The sequence below is a fragment of the Phaseolus vulgaris genome, chromosome 11 (assembly GCF_051622355.1).
Source record: "Phaseolus vulgaris cultivar YP4 chromosome 11, ASM5162235v1, whole genome shotgun sequence".
Classification (NCBI taxonomy): domain Eukaryota; kingdom Viridiplantae; phylum Streptophyta; class Magnoliopsida; order Fabales; family Fabaceae; genus Phaseolus; species Phaseolus vulgaris.
This window is the reverse complement of record NC_143508.1, coordinates 53,137,581-53,160,421: the sequence shown is the minus strand read 5'-3', so window position 1 is coordinate 53,160,421 and position 22,841 is coordinate 53,137,581. Positions and strand designations below refer to the sequence as shown.

Genomic DNA, 22,841 nt, shown 5'->3' with positions numbered 1-22,841 from the left:
TCCGGAAGCTATTTCCAGATTATGTAATCTGGAATAACACTTTTAGTTTTTGGATTATGTAATCCAAAATATATATAATTTTTTAAAATTGCTTCTGGATTTTATAAATCTTCGATAGTGATACAAGAAGAATAAAAAGGTATGATAGTGATACAAGAAGAATAAAAAGGTATTTTTCATATTTTGTACGAGGGTGGCACAAAAACGTATAGAACTGCTCGAAGAAGCTGTTAGCAGAATGATCTGTCATGACCCTGAACTCGTTTTACCAAATATAATGGACAACTTGGAAACGCATGCACCATTGCACCTGTTGTGTTTTTCATTGTTATAGCTATTTTTTCAGTGAAAAGCAAACACCTAAAGAATGTTTTCTTCATTTCCCTCTTCAGCACTGTTTATCACATAAATATATAATAAGTTTATAAAAGAGTTTAAAAGATTATATCCAATACCAAGGAAATGAAGGATTAGTTAGTTTGTTGTATGACTGTATAAATTTTTACTAAACTTTGTCACAAACTTATACAAATCTAAAAAAAAAAACATACAAATCTAAAAAAAAGGGTCCATGAGTTTCAATCATAAAATAAAACAATAAACATTAGCATCTATAGCTGACTGGTAATAAGTTTAACATGTATTACACTATTAAATTTAATTAGACTTATAAAGTCTAATCCCAAATTATTATAAAGTCTAATCAGAATGGTCAATCTTAGATTAGAGAGTGAAACATTGTAAAATGTCGATAAAATATTAAATGATCTCAATAAAATATTAGATAATCAAGGAAACACTATATGTAGATCTAAATACTATAGAGTATAGTTGCAAAATATTGGATGATTTATTCAAGTATGTGAAGTATGTGAAGAAGTAAAAATGACTTATTCTTTAAAAATAAGAGATAAACTTAAAAAATGAAAATATCTCCATTCATTTAATTATTTTGATAATATAAAATTAAATTGACTTCTATTTCTCATAATTTCATCATGACATCTCAGTTTTCAATTGTGTCACACCTTTCACTAAAACTAGTTATTAATCTAATTGAATTTCAAACTAAATTATTAAAAAAAACATAAATAATGATTAGAACATATCCTATAAATAGAGAACATTTGTTGCACCTTTAATAAAAAAAAGTTGTGTAATAAGAAAGAAAGAAAAAACTAAAAACATGAAAAGAGAAAGAGAATATATATATAAGTTAGTTTGAGTTTGGATCATATTTAATTAAATAATAAATAAAATATAATCCAATAAACACCCCTAAATTATTAAGCCTCACCTAACCAAACAAATTCACATTAAAAAAAGTTTAATTGAATAAAAAGAAAGAAAATTTATATAATGTAGCGTGTGCCATTTTGTCGCATATTGCGTTATATTAAGAGTGTCGTATGTTCTAACATTTTCTGCTCTTGAGGATAAGGACAAAACAAGTTACCTTAAAAAATAACAATTATAGTATTTTAAATTTTGGCATTTTAATTATAAAATACATCACTATTTTACATCCTTTCTAGTCAATAAAAATAGTATCACTAATCTAAGTCGTGGTTATTTACTCACGTATAAAACTTTTCTGCATTCCTCAAATTTAAATTTAAATTTTATATTATATCACTACTTTCAAACAATTTTATTATGATTTAAGTGTTTTATTTTACTTTACATACCAAAAATAATATTCCACATTATAAAGAAGTATTATTTTTTATCATATTAGTTTCTATTATATTTTTAAAAAGCCAGCGAAAGAGTGACAGGAAAGATTATATAATAATTACGATATTAGATAATTTTATTAAATAAAAAATTTAGACAAATTTTACAGTGGATATTTCACAAATGAAGAGCAAATAAAGTTTAAAGATTTTGATGTGTTATTAAAAATTTCAAAATACGTGTATATAAAAATATAATATAAAAAGAAGTACGCGGCCTTTTAAAAATTAATTTCAATTTATTTCATATCAGTTATTCATAATTTTAAAAATCAAAATATTAGTTCATCTTAAATTAATTAATTTTTCCATTTAAATTAGTAACAAATTATTTATAAAAGTATATTTTTAACTGTATTAATAAAAATTCATGAATTGCATGTGGTTCTCAATAAATATATACTCTAGATTAAACTAAATTTAAATTTTATTTTTTGAAATAATATTAAATTTTATCAACAAAATATCTCATCAATTAAAAATATAATTAAATAATAATATATAAGTGGATTTTACTTTTAATATGTATGCTGTCGCAAAACAGTAAGAATAATAGTTTAGCAAGAGAAAATGGTATTTGAAAGTTTTATTTAATAATTTTTTAATTTCTCTTTTTCTTTATTTATCTCTCTGTTATGTTAATCACACTATTTTTGCTATTTTCTATTTCCACCATTATATTTTGTAATATTTTTTTGTATTTTGTTTATTTAGAAAGGATAACCTTTTTTTCATCAATGGTTTTTTTTTTTATATACAGATTGAGATGTTCCTAAACTATTTTATTTATTTATTTTATTTCTTGTTAATAAAACAAAAACTCTTTGTTTTGAAGAGGACCCAAACCAAGCTCACACATTTCTTTTTATAAGAAACAAAATATAGATGCTAATTTCAGCAACATTTTACTTTAATATAAACAGATTCTTTGGTCTTTATTTTAGATCAATTATGTACAATGTAAAGATAATCTTAAAAAATAATGAAAAAGTGTAGTGTCATAAAGGTTTTTAATATAAAAAATATAGAATTTTAGGTTTTGTGAGTGAGTGAGCTAAGAGTGTTTGAGATGGTGCCACGTTTCCTTTGTCATTTTGCCACAAAACAGAACAAAATTCTTAATCACAGATTCCATCTTGCAAACTCTGTCATGCCAACTGCAGTTAGTTCCCATTAACATGGCTCACTCTTCATACAACCTGTTCAGATAATCATGCTATTTTTAATTTCTCTATGCTTCACGTGATGCATGAAATTTCATCATTTATACAATAATTTTATTTCGGTACGTTTAATATACTCTCACATTACTCAGAAGTTGACTCAGAAGTTGACTCAGAAGTTGAGGTGAATTACAGTTTAAATATATATTTCTCTCTTAACTCACTTAGGTGTCTTTTAAGAACAGAATCGTGACGAAGTACCGGTTTTTTATAAAAAAAAAATTCATGTTAGGCATCACTATGCAACTTGACACCTCAAGTAACAACAATCATTTGTCATCACATGAAAAAAAAAATTATTAAAAAAAAGAAAAAAAAATAAAAATATGGGAAGACTAGACCAAAACCCATATGTTAACAAAAACGATACATAGGTAGATTATACCTATTCATAAAGAATTCTAAGAACATACTAGCTGGGAGTCTATTATACTAATGAAATGATTCTCTATGAATAAATCTTAAATTAGCCAACTTATCAGCACACGCATTCCCTTCACGAAAAATATGAGTAATCCTAAACCTGATTGTCTTACAAAAATTAAGAAAGTATTTCATCGATTCCGAAACATCCACGGAACATTAGTCCTAGCAATACCAGTTTTTAAAGTGGATAATATTTCAAATACGATGATTGACTATAATGATGTTGTCTCCTGAACTTCAAATCGAAACAAATTTAGTTATATTTTTAAATAACATAAAATTTTGTGATATCATCTTAAAAAACTTAATTATTTAAATTTTATTGTAATCTTCTTCTAGTCATCTTACTACTAAGAACACACGTTAATATTATGTTACACATTTCACATAAATTGATAAAATGTGTATAAGATATGTAAGAAAAAAATTTAACTAGTAAAGTTCATTAATGGTACTAGTTTAATGATAAAATATGGAATTAAATTATATAATGATTTTTTTTTCTAAAGTGATATAATTTATAATGTTTTTATCAATATAGAAAAATGCTCTTAAAAGATTATTTATTGAAATGAATAAAGTTAGATAATCTTAATATATTTTATTCATATAAAAATATAACTATAACATTGTAATATGATTTTAATAAAAAGTGGACTTTAAGTCTAACTTAATTTTTTAAGAAGCGAATATCCAACACACTCTGTCACGCTTAGAATATTAACTCGTGTGTGAAACTATATATTATGAGTTATCCGATTCGATATGATAAATTCAACCAACACTCACTAAAATAGACTCTAAATTATAAAATCAAAATTTACAAAATTAAATTTATATCAATTTATATATTATAAAATATTATAATTTCATAAAATATTATAATTTCTAATCCAACGTGAAATTTTCAACATTATAACACGATTTATTAACGTATGACACAACTATTTTACAATAAAACCGTGACGATAACTCTATATACTAATCTTAATAATATTTTAGAAATTTGTCCATTTCCATAATAAGTGAGTGTACAAAATTATACTCTTTTTGAGAGAAAAAAATCCCAAATAATGACAATGACCTAATATTAATTGAATTTAGTATGTAGAAGGAGACACGTGGATGGGTCTTCGTGGTGGGGGCATGCACGTTGTGGAATATATACAGGTGTCACAGTTAGGTCAGACTTTAATTATTATATATTTTAATATTACTTCATAACTTTTCTTTTCATCAATTTTTTATTTTATTATTTTATCCCCAAAGTAAACGAAAAACTTGCTCCTAACCAAAGTATAAACAATGTTATTTCTCATATTGATTTTTTTTAATTGTTTTTATATAGGATTTCTATTAGCTAAGAATGTAAAACTTTTTTTACATATATATATAATCATTTTATTTTATTGATATAATATAGTTTGCTTTTAAATTTTTTATTAGCATAGTTAAGAGTTCAAATTACATTATAACACCTAACATATGAAAACTTTATAAAAAAAATGTAAAACTTTTTATACTTGTATAATGCTTAGGTGTTTTGAACTAAAAGTAAAACATGAAAATTGAAAATATTATTCCATATTGAGCTAGGTAACATGAAGATGAAGCTAGATATACTTTTCAACAATGTTTCTTCTTAAGTCTCATTCTATAATTGATAAAAGGTGCCATTTTTGTCAACACATCATTGTTCTTACATTGCACTCAAGTAATTAGGTGAAGCAGGTTTCACATTTCATTACATTTTCTCTTGTTTTCTTCCAAAGGGGAGACATCAGACACTGACAAAGACCTTTGCGTGAAGTAGAAATTAAATATATTTCTTACATTTTCATCTTAGACAACAACAAAACATTATTTATTTATTTCCTAAAAGTTAATTCTTATTTTCATCACTGCATCATGTTCTGTTGTCTCTCATGAGGTTGCAGACTAGATGCAATTGGGATTCTGAAAACCAAAGCTTTTCATAGTAAGTTCCTCTGAAGTTCCTGCCTTTATCTCTTAAATCACAGCATCTCTGGTTTTTTGTTCCAATTTGACTTTAACTTTCTTAAGGGTATTTATTTCTCTGCTTTGTTTGTTTCTTTGTTTGTTTTCTTTTTCTTCATGATAATTGTTTGGAAAATTTTGTTTTCAGCATGTGAGTTAGGTTGGGAAGAAAACATGGGAAAAGAAATTTTGAGTTTTCAATGAAAGAGGGTAGTGAATAGCATTACTTTTGTTTTTTTTACAGTATAGGATTCCATGCTAGCAACAATCCCTACTGAAGAACAACAACAGAACCTGATAAAGCTCAAGTCTTTCTGGGATTTTGAGTGAAGGGTAAATCTTGAAAATTGTTTTATTTCTGTTATAGATTCATTCTCACAGCATGCAATTTAGTCTCAGCATCATTAACCTTTTCCAGCTTTGTAATGGAGTTAACAGATTGAGATTTATCTGATCCTGAGCATCTTTCCATCTTTTATAGCAAGCTTTTTCAATTTGATTATGTTCTTGTGCTTCCATGGTTTTTGAGTTTGGTTGTATCTCTGTGTGGTTCCAGGAAAAAGTTGTTCTAAGATGCCAGGAAAACCTGACACTGATGATTGGCATGAGCAGATTCAGTTTCATCCTTGGTGGCGCGCAGTTGGGGAAAATGCCTCCAAATCATCTTCAGCTGATCAGTTAAATGGTTCTTCTTCAGTCCCTGGAACTGATAAGACAGGTGCCATTATTTTGGCTGTCATCTTATAAGACTTGTGCTTGATAATAATGTTACCTTGTTACTTCTTGTTGGAGATCCCACCACATCTACTAGAATGAGGCCAATCTATAGTATATGAGTGGGTGTAAACTTCACATTACAAACCGATTTTGTAAAGTTGAATTAGGCTTAAAGTGTACTTCTTAATATGTTATCAGAGTTATTCAAAATCTATCTTAACGAAAGTTTGCCAGACTCATAAATATCTAATCTCGTGCACTAGTTGACAGTCTTGGCATAAGGGGATGTGTTAGGTCCCACATACACCTATTTTGGAGTAACCAATGCTAGTGTTAATTTTCCACCATCTATGAGGTAATTGAGTGATCCAAGGGATGAAAGAGGTTTTTTAACCAAATTGGCATTGGGATTCAATTGATTGAGATCCCCTTTCTTGCTTTGGATAGCACTTTAACTTCTTTTGTTGTTGTTAGCAAATGACTTTCATGTCTTTGAAATCAGGGGTTAGTTCTAATAACTTTAAGGGAAGAGAAACTTCCATGCACACAACAATTACTCTTTTAAGGGAAATTCACTGACAAAATTCTAATTGTGTTAAAAAAATGAGGAAATTGTGTTTCAAATAATGACTTCTAATTGGTAAATTAAGAGTTCACCTTAATCCTTCTCTCCACATGCATCTGCATTATACATGAATATAATCTATACTGATAAGTTCTTTGTTGGCTCAGGTGGATGTGCTGCTAAAGAGTACCAAAACATCAAACATGACATGTCTTCAATTCCATTTACCATGGACAAACACCTTGCTCCCAATCCCCACACGGAATTTGTTGGTCACTCAGTTGTAAGACCTTTTTTCTATATAATGCTTTCATGTTTGACAAAAAATGGACTTTAAACCTAACTCAACCTTATAAATCGGCTTACTCAGTTGGAAGGCCTTTAAAATTACTTTTTGTAAGATATTTAGGCAGAGAACTTCTGTCACACACTGCATGAACCTTTAATTTATGGTTATAGCTCCCTAATCTCTCCCATATGTAATTTTTGTTAGGGATGTAAAAGTTAAGATTATAAGCTTTCTCAATATGTGATGCAGGTTTTAACATCTCCTTATTTAGATGCACAGTATGGTCAGATGTTGACTACTTACGGCCAACAAGTTATGGTATAATAACTTTGCAATTTTCTGTACAGTATTTATGAAAATCTCATCCATCTGAAAGTCTCTTAAATCTGTTTTTAATAGGCTTCCTTCTAGTCTGTTTTTAGAATTATTTATGAATATGTATAGTCTACTTATGTGCCGTTTTTATTAACATATGGGTTTTGGTCTAGTCCCCTCATTTTTTTATATATTTTTCTTTAATAATACATTTCGTGTGATAGCAAATGATTGTTGTTACGTGAGGTGTCAGCATAGCTAAGATGTCAAATAACATAGTGATGCCGAACATGAAAGCTTTAAAAAAAAAGTCTCTTAAATCTGCAGAGCAGAATGGACCCTCCTTTGCTCCAGTGGAAGGAGAATTTGTTTATACATTTTGTTGGTGTCTAGGGGGTGGATATTTTTGTGCACTTATATCTGTGTATAACCAGCTTATTTATATAAATAAAACATCATAGGTTGATGCAAATAAGTATTAGTTTTGCCCTTGCAAGGACAAGTAATATGCTTATTTATTATTTTAGTGAAAGAAATATTTTTTTGGACTTTTTGTGATTGTGTGTCTCTAGTTCTTTTCTTTTCTTTTCTTCTGAATATGGTTTATAGATATTTAAGTAATGATATATTACTTTAGTTTTATAATTTGAGCATGCAAATTAATATAATTCATTTTCACTTTGGTATGAACTTCTTATAAAAAACTTATTTGCACATCTTTTCATGATTATGTGCCATTAGTTCTGTTCTTTGTGAAGATTACTTCTTCATCTAAATTTAAATTCAACCACCCTTTCCTTTCACTCTTTTTCCGGAGACTTTTTATGAGTTCTAATATTCTTGTTGAACCAAGTTAATGCAATACAACTTTATTGCTAGTTCTAACAGCTATTGGTATGATGCTAGATAAACCCTCCATTGTATGGAATGCATCAAGCTAGAATGGCTTTGCCACTTGAAATGGAAGAGGAGCCTGTTTATGTCAATGCAAAGCAGTATCATGGTATTTTGAGGCGAAGACAATCACGTGCTAAGGCTGAACTTGAAAAGAAAGTAATTAGAAATAGAAAGGTATGATTCATATCCAACTTTTTTTTTTACCAGCAAAGAATAAATAAACTAAAATGAGGCGCTTCAGGAATGTTCCAACCCTTATACAGATAATCCCTACACAAGCTTTTTATCACCCACCAGCTGGGGATCCAATAGACATTACAACACATTAGTCATATTAACATACCATACGATTCATATTCAACTTATTTAGGACAGCTAAGGGGAAAATCTTCATGTTGGATAGGTTTTTATGCATTCAGTGTTCATGTTGGATAGGAAAAGCTTACCCTGAATTGGTTCAATATTTTCTTGGTAGGAGGGTTTATTTATCTTTTCTATTACTTTTTGCACTTCATTCTTGTGAGTGATCATCTCTTTACCTTAGTAGCAATATAAATTTAGGAAATTTTGTTTAGCTTGTCTTGGATTGTATGTTGACTTGCTGATGTTGTTCTATGATTTTTGTTCTATTCTCAGGATTTCTTTGGTTGTTTTGCTTATGTCTGATTGTTGTGGCTATCTGATTAAGAAACAATGGAATATTAATTCCATTTCCTGCTGTGTTTCTATATGATGCAACAAGCATTAGGGTTCAAATCCAAGCAGTCTAGTTGAGTGCTCTGTTTGTGTGTCTATCACTGATCTCTAGTTGTATGTGAATTTCTCCTTCTAGAGAATAAGAATCCAAATGATCTGATTTTTGTATCAGTTTCACATCATGTCACCCTGCACTACAAGAAAATCATTAAATAGAAGTTAATTTTAGAGACAAAAAATAATTAGTTGTTATATTGACTAAATTAAAAACCATTTTAGAGACTAAAAAAATTATTGGTTTCTAAATTAGTTTTTATTATTGACAAATAGTTTCTAATTGGTATCTAGTTAGCTACCAAAGTTTTTACTACCAAATTTAGAATCTAAATAATTTATAGTTATTTAATGATTTTCTTGTAGTGCTGGTTACTGATAAGGTTTTTGTGAAGGTTTTGTATTCATATAGTTTTATCTCACTTCATGCCATTGTTGTAGAATTGGTCATTGTCATGGCCTCATAGGTGTTTGATTCATTTCTTACAGCCATACCTCCACGAATCCCGGCACCTACACGCCATCAGAAGGGCAAGAGGCAATGGTGGTCGCTTTCTGAACACAAAGAAGCTTGAAAATAACAGTTCTGACATCACTTCTGACAAAGGCAACAATGGTGGTGCAAACCCCTCAACAAACTCATTTCACACTCTACATGTGCTCTCCAACAATGAGAATCTAGGCTCATCAAAAACAGTTCAGGACATGCACAGAGTGCAGAGTTTCAACAATGGCTACCATAATGAAAATGGTCTTACAGCACTATACCTTCCACAAGTCAATGGAAAGAAGGAGAGAGACCCTCTTGGGGCTTTCAAATAGCACTTCCCTCTGCCATACAGCAACAGTTAGGTACCAGAAAAAAAAATTATATACTAAACTAAGGTTTATATATATACTAAACTAAGGTTTAATGCTTACTTGAGGTCTCAGCTGAGATGTAAGTTGCATAATGATAACTAAAAGCTTTTGTGGAAAAAAAACTAAGATTTAATTGAAACTTTGATCTTTAACCAAGTTGAATATCTGTACATTAGTTTCTGCATGCTAATTTTAGCTTATGGAGAAACTCATTTCATTTTTTTTTTTCACTCCCAGAAGTGCTTATAGAAAAAATGTGTTTGTTGTTGTACACAAAGCTTTTGTTGAATTTCTCTGATGTCTGATGTGAGGTTTCATATTTTGCAGGTGAAGAAGTGCTTAATCTCATCCAACTTATGATGCTGTATTGAAGGCAAATCATTCTTGGCTCAGTTCAGTGGTGAGAGAGCAGTGGCATGGTGTACTCTATTCCTTGTTTGGTCTCTCCCCTTGCTTTTGCTTCTCTTTGCAAGTCCATTTGTGAATTGGATGACAAAGAAAAGAAAAAAAAGCACTTTGGTTTCAGAACTTTTTTATGCTTTAAACTATGTGACAGTTGATTAAACTGTGAACTCACTTGTGACATGTGTTCCACAAAACCTTAAAATCTTTCTCTATTTCGTCCTATATTGTCTTGCAGATTATTATGCTTAAAGTTTGCATGCATCATTTTGGATGAGAAAAGTTTTGTTCATACTATGAACAATAAATAATAACATACATTTGACATTTGACATTGTTTATAATAATATATTTAAAGTAAAAAATAAAATAAAAATATTAATTTATTAAGATGTGAAGTTTATGTTTTTACAGGTAAGTGTTAATATATTATCACCCTTTTTGGATCTTGTTGGCAAGTGCTGAATAGGAATAAAGTTTTAGCAGAAAACCATGGCTTGCTGAATCAGATTACTAATGATATTTATTCGGTCAAATTTGAGTTTAATTTATATTGCTTTCTTGCCAGATGTGTAATTCAAGATTTTTATGTATAAATTAAGAATAATGATAAATATGTTTTTTTATGAATTTATTTTATTGAAATACTTTCATATTTTTTATAAATATATTATATTTATTTCACTTATTAATTATTTATTGAAGTAGTTTATGTGAGGCAAAAAAATGAATGTAATTTATGTGAAAAAAAATTAATATTACAATGTAAATTGTGAACATTAATTATTTTTTTATGTAAATTATAAATGGCAGTCCTTCTAATCCTTTATAACCGTGTTTAAGGCTCTTAACACAAATTAAGTACTTAATTTTTTATTTTTAGTCCAATTTAAAGTGAGCTATGTATTACTTTTCTGTGGTATTACTTGTTTTTTTAAAAGAAAAAAAAATCCTTTTTATTCGTCATCTTTAAAATTGTAAGAAAATGTTTTTTTTTTTAATTTGACTATTATTTTCATTTTTATTGTATAATTGAATAGGGAAAAATGAAAGCATTATAATAGGTAATTTATTAAAAATGAAGGCTTTAATATTTTCCTTTGAATGAAAGAAGCTTAAAATATTATTATTATATAGAAATAGAGAAAGTATAATTTTGTGTAGTTTTCCCATTTCAGTGTATATGCCAATATATTTTTATTTTATGTTACCATAACTTATTTTCTCTATTCATGTTAATTAAATCAAAGGTATAATTGAAAAAAGAATGTAGTATCTTGAAATGCAAGAAATAACAGATAAAAACAAATATTTCTTTGTTAAAAAACTGATAATTAAACAGAATAAAGGAAATAAAATTGCAGATGCATTAATTTCTATATATATATATATATATATATATATATATATATATATATCTTCCATTAAAATTTACCTTATTGTTACATATTCATGAATGATTTGACCAATTCGTGAGATGTATTAATATGTATCTATATTAAATTTTCTCAATTTCACTTTTCATTTTCTCTTATTTTAGTGGATTTTAGTGACTTTATTAAGCAATTACTTGTAAAGGTTAAGGAAATGAAAAATAAAAATGTGGGTTTAATTAATGTTATTTTTTTTAGGCAGAAACCCTGTTATAAAAAATATCAATAATTATGAAAATGAATTTTTCATATGAATATTTCTTATTAAAGTTGTGTTCTTGTGAATACCAAGTATGAATATTCCATTATCTTTTAACATTGCTTAATATATTATTATCTTAAAATTAAAATAATATTTTATTATTATCTAATAAAGTATTAGATCACTCAACCTTCAAAATTAGTGTCTTCATGGACTCATGATTTGATTTTGTAAACATTGGTTTACTGTGATACTCGATAATATGAAGTACATTCCATTATTTGTAGAAAGATGTATACAAAGTTTGAGGCAGAACAACACAGTGAAGCTGCCAACATTATCACAGTTTTGCTTGTTCTTGCAATTGTTCCTGCTCAAAGAGAAACAATAACAGTAACTAGTAGCATTCTCTAAAAATTGGAACAAAAAATAAGGGTAATATTTTGTAGTATAAACATTTTCAACAGAAGAAAGGTAAGCAATGAATGAGCAACAACTCAATACTTTAAAAAAAAAAACTATCAAAAGGCATTTATGCAACTTAACATCTTAGCTAGTTGACACCTTAAGTAACAACAATCATCACATGAAAAAAATATTACTAAAAAAGAAAAAAGAAAGAAAATATAAAAAAATTGTAGAACTAGACCAAAACACATATGTTAACGAAACGATGTATAAGTAAACTATACTCATTCATAAAGAATTCTAAAAACAGATTAGAACAGACAGATTAGATGGAAACTTTTTATACCAATGAAATATTCTTTTTTAAAAAGTGGTTTTTATCAGCTCATTCAGCAGCTAACCCTGATGCTTGTCCATGGAAATAGTGATTTTGGCTGAATGAAGAAAAGGGTACAATTTTTTTTACTTTATTTCCTGCATATTTCCATTCATCTCTATCTTTTTTGTTTATTTCTTTACTGATTTTCTTCAGCCAAACACTCTTAATTTTCACTTATTTCACTCACATTTTAGATTCCCAGAAGAAAATGGTTACTTGATAAACATTCTGAGTAATGTGGAGGAAAGAAAGAGAAGAGGAAATGCAATGTAGAAATACATGAAGCAACACAAACCTCAGTCACAAAGAAGGCATGGAAACCATATGGAACTCTATTGGGCAATTCCACAACCGCAACAGGATCTGCTGACATTGTTTTTGCATCAATGACATGCACAAATGATTTTCTGCAGTTTTGTAATTTGAATTCTGTTAGTAAGTAATTATTAAACAATTTTAAGAGGATTTCACTGTCTTCTTAATACTATAGAAGGCACTTTCAATTTGTTTAAACTTAAAAATAAGTTCCGAGAAGTCACTGCTTAAGTCACTTCTTCTTCTTCTTCAAGTGTGTAGAGAAATGTTGCATAGTAATGCCTAACATGAAAACTTTTATAAAGAAAAAAATTATAGAAAAAGGTGATACCCGGCATTTTCATCATGTACAAACAACACCAAGTATCCATCATCTTCTTCAGACTCAATTCCGGGGACACGAGGAATATAAACAGCTTCAGAGCCAAATTTTCCTGGTCCTAAGTCATAGAGACCCTGAACATTTCCTCCAACTTCAAGTTTCTCTTTTTCATGATCTGGTTCAGCATGCAAATCAAATTTAATAATACCAGTAACTTTTGCAATGCTGTCTAATGTGGTCCCATACACATATCGCTGCTTCCTGGTGAAATGAAAGACTAATGTGTGACCATGAAGATTACAATTATCAAATGATAGAGAGATGGACTTGTTCATAAGTTATTGAGTAATTTGACTTCACTAAATTAAATTTTCTCAACTTGGAGAGAATGAGCTTACCTGCCAGTGTAGTTTTCATTCACCCTGGGAAAATCTACAGTAGATGCTGATAGTTTCTTTTGAGAAGCTTCACCAGTTTTCATGTTGAATCTCATTTCATACCTGGAAAGAGTTCAATTATCATAAATAAAGAACAATTATGCAGTAAACTCTTTTTTTATCAAAAAAATATATGTAAGAATGAGTCCTTTACAGCTCATTTGAGAAATTTTCAAGCTTTTCCTGGACAGTCCCACCAACATTGTCCAACTTTGGATTCTGAAGGCGGCATGTGATCAGAACAACTTCATCTTCCTCCTCCCATGCATTGGCTGAAAAAAATGGCATGAAATTTTACAACTGAGAAATCTGTAGAAATAAAGAGTTCAAAGCACAAATTGAACCTGCTTTAGAACTCAAACATTTTAAGCATATAACAATGGACAACTTTATGCAATGTTACTGCAGGAACTGTTAAAAACTTTGACATTATATGATATACAGCCTGAACACATTGTCATCCTGTGGCAGGAAAAATATACCAGATTGCCTAATCTTTATTCTTTTGAAGGACAAACACCACATCTAGCACATTTTGATAAATAAAAGGAGACCCTTTTCGAGGGACCAAGAACAAACATGGCACTTCAATTCTGGACTGTTGAATTTGTACAAAAATATACCATCGCATAATATTAACATATCATTGTGGAATCTCGATGAACGTATTATATTAAGGAGAGACGAAATAAACAATCATACCATTGTGGAATATGAAGCAGTTTGGTAGCTCAAACCATCTAATATGCTGTTCATCCTTAGCATACCGAGGTAGCACACCGAAACGAGCTTTCTTGGTTGAATCAAATGAGAATATCAATGTCTTATTCTTCACCATTTCCTGAAAAAGGTTTCAGTGCACAATGAAATTCATTAATTGCCACCAATTGATGTGCAAAATCAATAGACTCTATATTATCGAACCATCCTTGACACAACCCTCCCCCTGTCCCACACACACAAAAGAAGCTCGCATCCTTTAATATAAGTTTTTTCCAGAATATAAGAACAGAGACACCTGCAATACCTTTGGCCTAAAAATCAGAGGAAGATCCATGAATACTGCATAATTCTCTGTGATGGCAAAGTCATGCATCATGATGGGATCTGAAATTGTTATGGGTACAGGATCATGCATATAACCATCCTTTGAAATTACTCTGTATGTGATATATGGTGGTGTATGTGCATAGCCAAATGAAAACATCTCCCCTGCATACATAAAATTTATTTGTTGGAACAAATATTCCACTAAACCAGACAATTTAATCACTCATTTAAAGGGCTTCACCAGTAAAAGGGTCAACTTTGGGATGAGCAGTGAAGGAGTGACCCAATCTTTTATCATAATCTAGCATTCCAAGTGTCTGCAAATCACCATCTTCAAAAACTTTAATAGCATCTGCAAAATTCAAAATGAAATTATTTCAGTCCTGGACTAGAAGAGGTAAAAACAAGTATAACTAGCAAGTCTTTAATTGGACTGCAGTTACTTCCTCCATGAGAAAGGAAAGAACTCTGGCCGCTTAAGATCAGAACTTGATGAATCTTTTGATTCCCTCTGTTCTATACAGTCCATGGCATTTCAGATATAATCAACAAGTTTATATCATTCATAAAAAAAAGGTGGACACAAATGGTACTTACAGGGTTTATCTGCTTCTGAGAGAGCTAGAAGCTTCCCATGATGATATACGAGAGCAGTATTGGCTGGTAGAAATTGGAGTATGAACACAAGTTAGTTTAAGCACTTCCAGTGTTACACAAGAACTTAATATTCCCAGTCAAAAACCACCAAGAGAATTTCACCAAAACATGTATATCAGTAATCAGCAAAGCAAAGAACCACGTAATGCATTCTCCAGTCATTTAGTAATGAAAAGTGTGCGAGTGTGAGAGTGTACGTGCATGTAATTTATATGAGCATCCGTGCAATGGAACGATAACTTAGACATCATGCTTGTCATATATTTTGTGAAGTATCAATACCTATAAAATGCCACGACAGTTGAATCTTCAAATGGTACTGAATAAAATACTATTTCAATAGTACTGAACAAAATTGCAGAATGTAAGAAAGTCCTGGGACCTTAAATTTGAAAACAACCATAAAGCAAAATTACCTGTTCCACCTCCATAAGAAAGATCCAACACTTTCAATTTAGTTCTCAGCATATGAATGTTAACCATTAAAAGTCCAAATAGACCCTTGAGATCTCCAATCTGAAAATGACACAACAAGCTATGTTTGTCTAGGGAATCTAAAACAAATTATTTTTAAATTCTAAGACTACTAAAATTTTCACTGAGCTTCTAGGCTTTCACTTTCATTTTACCTTCATAAATTTGGACCGTCCAAAGTATTCTTCTTGTTTAAGACGAGAAGTTTCCACAAAACGTGAAACATATGTAGCTTTTCCATCTTTGATGCGCAAACCATGAATCATTCTGCAATTCATTGTTACATAGATCAATACCGGAGGAACAGACACCAGAACTATGAATTTTGTGCTGTATAAACTGACTGCCCAAAACTAAAGAAAGTCAAAAACAGTGAAATTGCCATTTTGGTGAGCTGCAGAACGTCAGAAAATGTATAATTGGAACTGAACTGGTGTTTGATTCACAATTGAACTGAAATGTGTATGAGAATTGATTTGTTATCTACAATATTATGTTAGGCTTAGTTAAGATTGTGGACCCTATACTTTTACTCTATGTTTAATTTAGTATCTATTTGCTACTTCTCACATGATCCTCATAATGCCCCAATATACTTAACAATCATTCAATATAACAAGCTCTATCATACTTCAAAAGAATACATCATAAGTAAATTAAATTTCAAATTAACTGTGTCATAACCATGTTGCATTAAATCAAAGTGGGAACAGTAGCCACAATCAGCTTTATCATTTGAAACGTTGTATACTCACAGTATGTTAAAGGATACAGTTATCTGAACTTTGATGGCCAAACATAAAAAAATATAGCAAATGCTTTGAAAATAAGTTAATACAAACAAACACATGAGTGCCTTGTATGCAATTGTCATGAACGAACTTCCCAAAAGTTTGAGTTGTTGACAGTTTGTGAACAGTATGTATCAATCACAATGAAGCAAGAAAAAGAATAGGCATACATGCCAGATTTCAACATAAAATCAATTGGCCTTAATGGAAGTTATCCAACATATATACAAGTCGCACTCCAAGAATTGAGACAGGCAGCGCTGTGGGACAAAAAGAATGCAAATATGCATATCCTAGGGAATGTAGCCGTGTAGCTCTAAGAGAACTGGGACCAATACAAATTAAATTGTAATCACTGATCCAAAATGCAAAAAAGGGATTCTGCAAAAAAAGTGTGGAGATTGATGCTAAACAATATCCCCAAGCATTTCCAAATTCCAATGAGATCCAGAAAATATGGCAGTCTATTCACACAAAAACTCATTTAGAACAAACTTGGAAGAAATATATGTCTGCATATATGAAGAGAAGCACACACCCATCTCCATCAAACCTGCAAAAACAGTGAGAGAAAGCATAGTATAAGCCTCAAATTCCACTTTAAGAACACATTTTTTAATACAGACTAACTTAAAAAGTTCCATCTTAACACCAAACCTTTTGCATAATAAGTAAATATGGGAAAAAGAAAATCAATATACTTGTAAGCTACATGGATCACCAAAAAAGGCATCTTTTTGCCAGGATTTGTGCAATATCTCATAATATAGAGTTCAAAATATACAAATAAATAAAACTGCACCAGTGATATCCAGCAACAGGAGCAAACTTTGGATTAGGTCCAACTCTGACAAACTCCCCGTTCAAGCAATCCTGAAAGACACTTCAAACGGTATAGAATGAGTGGCTCTAGACTATAGAGCTTGAGTGACAGAGTGTATTACATTAAAACGCTTCAATTATATATCAGTGAATAGCATGGCAACATTTTTCAAGAACAGTAATCAGAAAGCCAAAGATACACCACACATTTTTCATGAACAGTAGCACAACAAGGTGTTGCATTCAAACAGAAGCATAAAGCAGCATTATACAAGTGAAGTTATAAAAATCAAAGAACTGCCAGAAAGATGGACATGGACTACTTCCACGGTGATAAAAAAATTACAAAAATCTAGACACTGTAATTCTTAAAATAACGAGATCTTGGTCAATAAAACAACTAACATTCAACTTTGAAAATGATGTATAAATCATGGCATGATTTGATGTTTGATTAAAGAACTTCACAGCATGTTAGAGAATCAAAATCATTTTTTTTTCTTTTCTCTCTTCCCACTTCATCTATATTCTTTTCTTTCCCTGTCCAAGCATTCAACTTTAAATTCAGAAGGACTTAAAATTGTCTATCAACTTGTCAGAAATTATCCTGAGTAGGATTTTTCAGATAACTATAACAAAAAACAACAGTTTTTCCCTGCATGACAAAATCTATGATTAGATAACACTAAACACTGTCAAACAATCTATACAGCATTAGTACACTTCAATTGAGTTGAATAAAGCAAAAAATTCAACAAAGAGGCAAAAGTACTAACAGGGAGGTGCCCTTTGACAGGAAGATCCTTGGTGGGAGGGGTCTCAGTAACAGGACCAAAATTACCAGTGAGGTAGTGGTGGGGCAGTGAAGAATCATACAAAAACTTCACCAGCAGCTTCTCCAACAAATCAATGACTTTTGAGGTGAAGCCATTGGTTGGTTTTGGGTCCACCTTCACCAACCCCCCCTCTGCACCGTTCTTCTTTCCATCATCCCCCATTTGTCAGAATGATGAAACTGCCACAAAGCTTAGAGCTTTACGCAAAAGGGTGTGGAAATTGGTGAATGGGTGTCACTATTTGAACAATTGTTTTGGCATGATGTGGCTGATCTTCCAATGGTTCATTTTTGTTAATGCCTTGTTTGGCACAGCAATTGCCACGTTTTGTCACAATCACATTCTCCAGTATTCTGAACTGTGTGGGGATACAAATCCTCATCTTACAATTTTAGTTTATCCTCATTTAATTTTTAAACTCTTCATATTTAATTTAATATTATTACAAAATGTGTTTTTCTATCGATAAGATAAATCATCATATTTAATATATTATATATATTATTCTTTTCAAAATTAATAAAGAAACATCAATCATCATATTTAATGTTTTTTTTCAATTTAAAATTCCGTCACAATTTTATTTTTAAAAAACGTTTTTATGAATTTTAAAAAAAATACTAGACCCATAAACAATGTAAAATTATTGAAAAAAAAAACAAAATATTTCAACATTTAATATTATTAATAAATGGTATATTTAGTTTAAAATGCCCTTATATAATATCTGTAATATTAATTATTATTCAACCCCATGATACAAAAAATATGACAATTTGAGACTTGAAAATTGTAAATCACACAAAATTTAGAAACAAAATTAAAAATTAATATATAAAAAATACAATAAGAATAAAACATTAATGTGTGTCCACATTTTTATTATGTGATTTTATTTTCTTTTATTAGCATGAATTTTTTTAACAATTTAAATCTACTTTTTAAGAATTATTTTTTAATTTTTTTAATTTTTGTATAGTTTTATTTAAATTTGATATATCATTTGATAAATATAAATTTAAGATTAAAAAATTTAAAGTCATTAGTTAGTGAGAAAAAATGTGGAAAAGTTCAAAACTTCAAAAAATATTGAAAAAACAAATCAAACTTGCCTGTAAAAGATAATCAATTTTATTTAATAGAAGATAAAGCGTAATAAATAAATAAAACAATGTTACATAATAAAAACTATAGTATATTTAAGTATAGTTATAAATATATACACTCGAGAGAATAACATCGTATATAAAGTTTATTGTTTTAAAAGTAATTCTACACATGGTTTTGTATTAAATATTTTCATAATGTAATTATTAAATAATTAATGTATTATTAAATGTATGCATTTAATTTTTTTATTAAATGTAATAGGAATTTTTAATTAATGTAACTATTAACATAAATAGGGTAATTTAGTATATTTATTGCATAACTTTTTTATTAATGTAGCTATTAAGTGTGTTTATGATTTTTTATACTTTAATAAAAGTACATAATTATATCAATTATGATAATTATGTGTAGTATACATATTTTACTGAATCTCTTTGTTATAATATAATAACTTACGAACCAAGCTAAACGATAATTATTTTAGTTTGATGCTTAATTGAAATAAATGCATTAGTTTGGTCATATTTATTATTAAGGTTCCTTTCACAAAGTTTTAATTTATTTTTCATGGATTACATATTACATTATTTTAAAGGTATTTTTATATAAATTTTCAACATCTTTAAATTTTATATGATATCAAGGAAGTCTTTTGTAAAACCTAGGTTGCAACTTTATAACTTTTTTTTTTTTTTTTACTTTTTGCAATGAAAATGATTTTGTTTAGAGTGTAGAATTTAAGAAATTAAATTATATTATTTTTTTTATCAAATATTATGTTATTTGTTGTTTTTATATTGAAGTGTATTTTTTACTATTGTGAATCTTTATAAGATAATTAAAATACGATTAAAATATTTATATAAATTTGTTTTAACTCTTGCTTAGTCAAACTTGTTACGATTTTGGTCTAGTCTAACACGGTTTAACTTCAACATGATTCATCTTGACCTAACTTGGACTCGATTCCTTTTTTCAATCTTTCATTTCTATGTAAGAGTCAAAAGGGAACAAAGCATTACTATTCCAATTCATAAGGAATTTCTTTCTCATATATTCTCTTGATCATATTCGAAGTAAAACAAGTTTATTACTTTTTCATTTAAAAGAGTAGTCTTTTAAAAAAAAAGTGACAATATCCTTCTCTTTTTTTATTTGACTTTCATCTTTGACTCTCTAACGAATATCCACAAATAAAACTAAATTTGACATACGAGTCTAATATCAATAAACTTGAGTTAACTTGAAATAAATCCAACTTGACTTTATTATACATAAACATATTCTCACGTGTATAAAGATTTTTTTTCAAGTAGTTATTTTGTTATTTTCATTTTTAAAAAATATTTTTTACTTAAAAAAAGTTGACCCATGGTTTGCCTTGACTCATGGGGCTTTTGATGGCATCTTGGTTTTGTGAATTTTTTTATTTAGCCTTTCTGCTGTGATCAATTTGGAGTAGGGTCAAGCATCGTGGACTAGACAAAATTGACAGATCTACTAATATAAAGTATGTAGAGATAATATTATTGGGATGCTTGTGATTTTATCTTTAAAAATGTCTTGATCGTGAAATGATTGACATTGCACCATCCACTAAAACCTCCATTATGGTGTTCAACAAGTTTAATTTTCAATTCTGAGGGAAATGTTTATTCTATAAAATCTTCACTCTAACAAAATGATCATGTAACCATTATTATCACTTTCTCTTTTTTTGGTACAATTTTAAGTAAATATTATTTCTACCGGAGTTCAAATATAAAATATCACCCTTTTTAGGGTTTTTAATATAATATTTGTTAATTAGCTGAGAATAATATACTAAAATTTCTATAATTTTATGATAATTTGTGACATACAAAGGTATCCCACGTTGACTAGCGATAAGATCAATTTCATAGTATATAGAAGTGTGTACAAACTTTATTTTACAAATTTTATAAAATTTAGGTAAATTTAAAGTTTATTTATTATTAAAATGATATTAAAACAATTCACATGTGTGGAAATATTCCACGTCAATTACGACAAGACACACTTATAATATATAAATAAATATTAAACTCATTTTACAAATCCATAAAGTTATACTTAAAATTTTCGTTTATTTTTTTTCTTTTCTATCAAAAAATTTGTATAAAGTTCATTATAGTAGCAATACAATTATTGTTTTATGGAATTTAATTTAAAAGTTATAATTATTGTTAAAATTGGTACTATATATTATAATTAATATCAATAATTGAAAATAAAAATTAAATAACAAATATTTATATACTCTCCTATGAACACTTGGGATGAAAATAATGATAATTTCGATGAATGACATTTTTTTTTCTAAGATAATATACGCACAAACTTATAACTTTTTTTTATGAGAAAATAAATGCTTTAATAATTTTCTCTTATTTACAATTCTTTATGTATTTACTGTTTATAAAATTTGTTTACGAAACTAATATTAAAACAATATTGGATTTTATTTATTTATTTTGACCACTTTAATCCATTTATTAACAATAGTTTTAAGTTCTTTTAATTTTTAGAAAATATAATAATATAATTCAAGTTTTAAGTTATTGAAAACCAATTTCAATGCATTTTCAACAAGTTTCAAATATTTAAGTTGAATATCACCGATGTTATTTTTTACAATTATATCAATCAAACAAATTTTTACCATATAAAACAAATTAAATAATAATATAATAAAATGACTTTTAAAATATGCATATGTTTTAATTGTTAAAAGATAAAATTACTTTTAATTTTTTAATTTATAATTTTGAATCACATAGAATTTCGGATAATGTTTTTTAAAAATGTTGTATTACTTGAAAGTGAACCTCTATTAAAAGTTTCATGCACTCCAATCACTAAGCCAAAATAAATGTTAATAAAATAACCCATCAACTTAAATGTATCCACAAACTTTTTTGTAAGCACTTTTTGCAACAAATAAATGATTTTTTTACCATAATTTAGGATTATTAATTAATAAATAAATAATTACATTTATCTCATTATCACCATCTTACAATAGAATAAACCTAGAATAGCTAAATCCAACCTAATTTTGAAAATTTTCCCATATTTCTTAATAATAAATTGTTATTGTTTGAGGTATATTTTATTTATATTTTTTTAATAATTTTTTTTTCATATAATAATGATGAGTACTATTTGAAATGTGAGTTATAAGTAAGATGTTAAATTGTATAATAATGCTAATATAAAAATTTTTGTAAAAAAAATTAAACCTCATTTTGAATTTCTCCTCATATTTTTTTTATGGTAAAAAAGTTAATACTAATATTTTTTTTATATAAAATGATTATTATTAATTAAAATGTACGAGATGTCAAATTAAATAATAATACTAGTACTAAGAAAAAAATAACCTAATTTTGAATTTCCCTA

The 22,841-nt window shown here is 28.4% G+C and overlaps 2 protein-coding genes across 12 annotated transcripts; one reads left to right on the top strand and one right to left on the bottom strand.

Annotated features, from left to right (window-relative positions):
- Positions 1-5,036: 5,036 nt before the first annotated feature.
- Positions 5,037-10,402, top strand: LOC137829250 (nuclear transcription factor Y subunit A-1). 10 transcript variants are annotated; one of them, XM_068636070.2, is made up of 8 exons: positions 5,037-5,363; positions 5,628-5,716; positions 5,940-6,101; positions 6,833-6,948; positions 7,204-7,272; positions 8,176-8,340; positions 9,406-9,768; positions 10,105-10,402. In XM_068636070.2, the coding sequence occupies exons 3-7, from the start codon at positions 5,957-5,959 to the stop codon at positions 9,736-9,738; spliced, it is 828 nt and encodes a 275-aa protein (XP_068492171.1). In that variant the 5' UTR covers positions 5,037-5,363; positions 5,628-5,716; positions 5,940-5,956; the 3' UTR covers positions 9,739-9,768; positions 10,105-10,402. The 10 variants fall into 10 exon arrangements, with proteins under 10 accessions (XP_068492171.1, XP_068492183.1, XP_068492166.1 ...); XM_068636082.2 differs by having other exon boundaries at positions 5,058-5,363; positions 9,406-9,763; XM_068636065.2 differs by having other exon boundaries at positions 5,087-5,363; positions 9,358-9,763.
- Positions 10,403-12,005: 1,603 nt separating this feature from the next.
- On the bottom strand, positions 12,006-18,692 carry CCD1 (carotenoid cleavage dioxygenase 1). Of its 2 annotated transcripts, none has more exons than XM_068611644.2 (14): positions 18,246-18,692; positions 17,450-17,520; positions 17,186-17,200; positions 16,012-16,123; positions 15,799-15,898; positions 15,323-15,385; positions 14,967-15,077; positions 14,703-14,887; positions 14,378-14,516; positions 13,830-13,947; positions 13,637-13,738; positions 13,248-13,499; positions 12,897-13,008; positions 12,006-12,184 (listed from the first exon to the last, which is right to left on the bottom strand). In XM_068611644.2, the coding sequence occupies exons 1-14, from the start codon at positions 18,465-18,467 to the stop codon at positions 12,155-12,157; spliced, it is 1,632 nt and encodes a 543-aa protein (XP_068467745.1). In that variant the 5' UTR covers positions 18,468-18,692; the 3' UTR covers positions 12,006-12,154. The 2 variants fall into 2 exon arrangements, with proteins under 2 accessions (XP_068467745.1, XP_090153458.1); XM_090297332.1 differs by having other exon boundaries at positions 17,143-17,200; positions 18,246-18,496.
- Between the last annotated feature and the right edge of the window lie 4,149 nt (positions 18,693-22,841).

Excerpts from the sequence above, each read along its gene's own strand:
- LOC137829250 (XM_068636065.2), top strand. The coding sequence starts at position 5,957 with ATGCCAGGAAAACCTGACACTGATGATTGGCATGAGCAGATTCAGTTT. Across the intron at positions 7,273-8,175 it reads CTTACGGCCAACAAGTTATG|ATAAACCCTCCATTGTATGG; the intron begins GTATAATAACTT and ends GTATGATGCTAG. Across the intron at positions 8,341-9,357 it reads AAGTAATTAGAAATAGAAAG|AATTGGTCATTGTCATGGCC; the intron begins GTATGATTCATA and ends CCATTGTTGTAG.
- CCD1 (XM_068611644.2), bottom strand. The coding sequence starts at position 18,467 with ATGGGGGATGATGGAAAGAAGAACGGTGCAGAGGGGGGGTTGGTGAAG. Across the intron at positions 17,521-18,245 it reads CTGTCAAAGGGCACCTCCCT|GATTGCTTGAACGGGGAGTT; the intron begins GTTAGTACTTTT and ends AGTGTCTTTCAG. Across the intron at positions 15,899-16,011 it reads GACGGTCCAAATTTATGAAG|ATTGGAGATCTCAAGGGTCT; the intron begins GTAAAATGAAAG and ends TGTCATTTTCAG.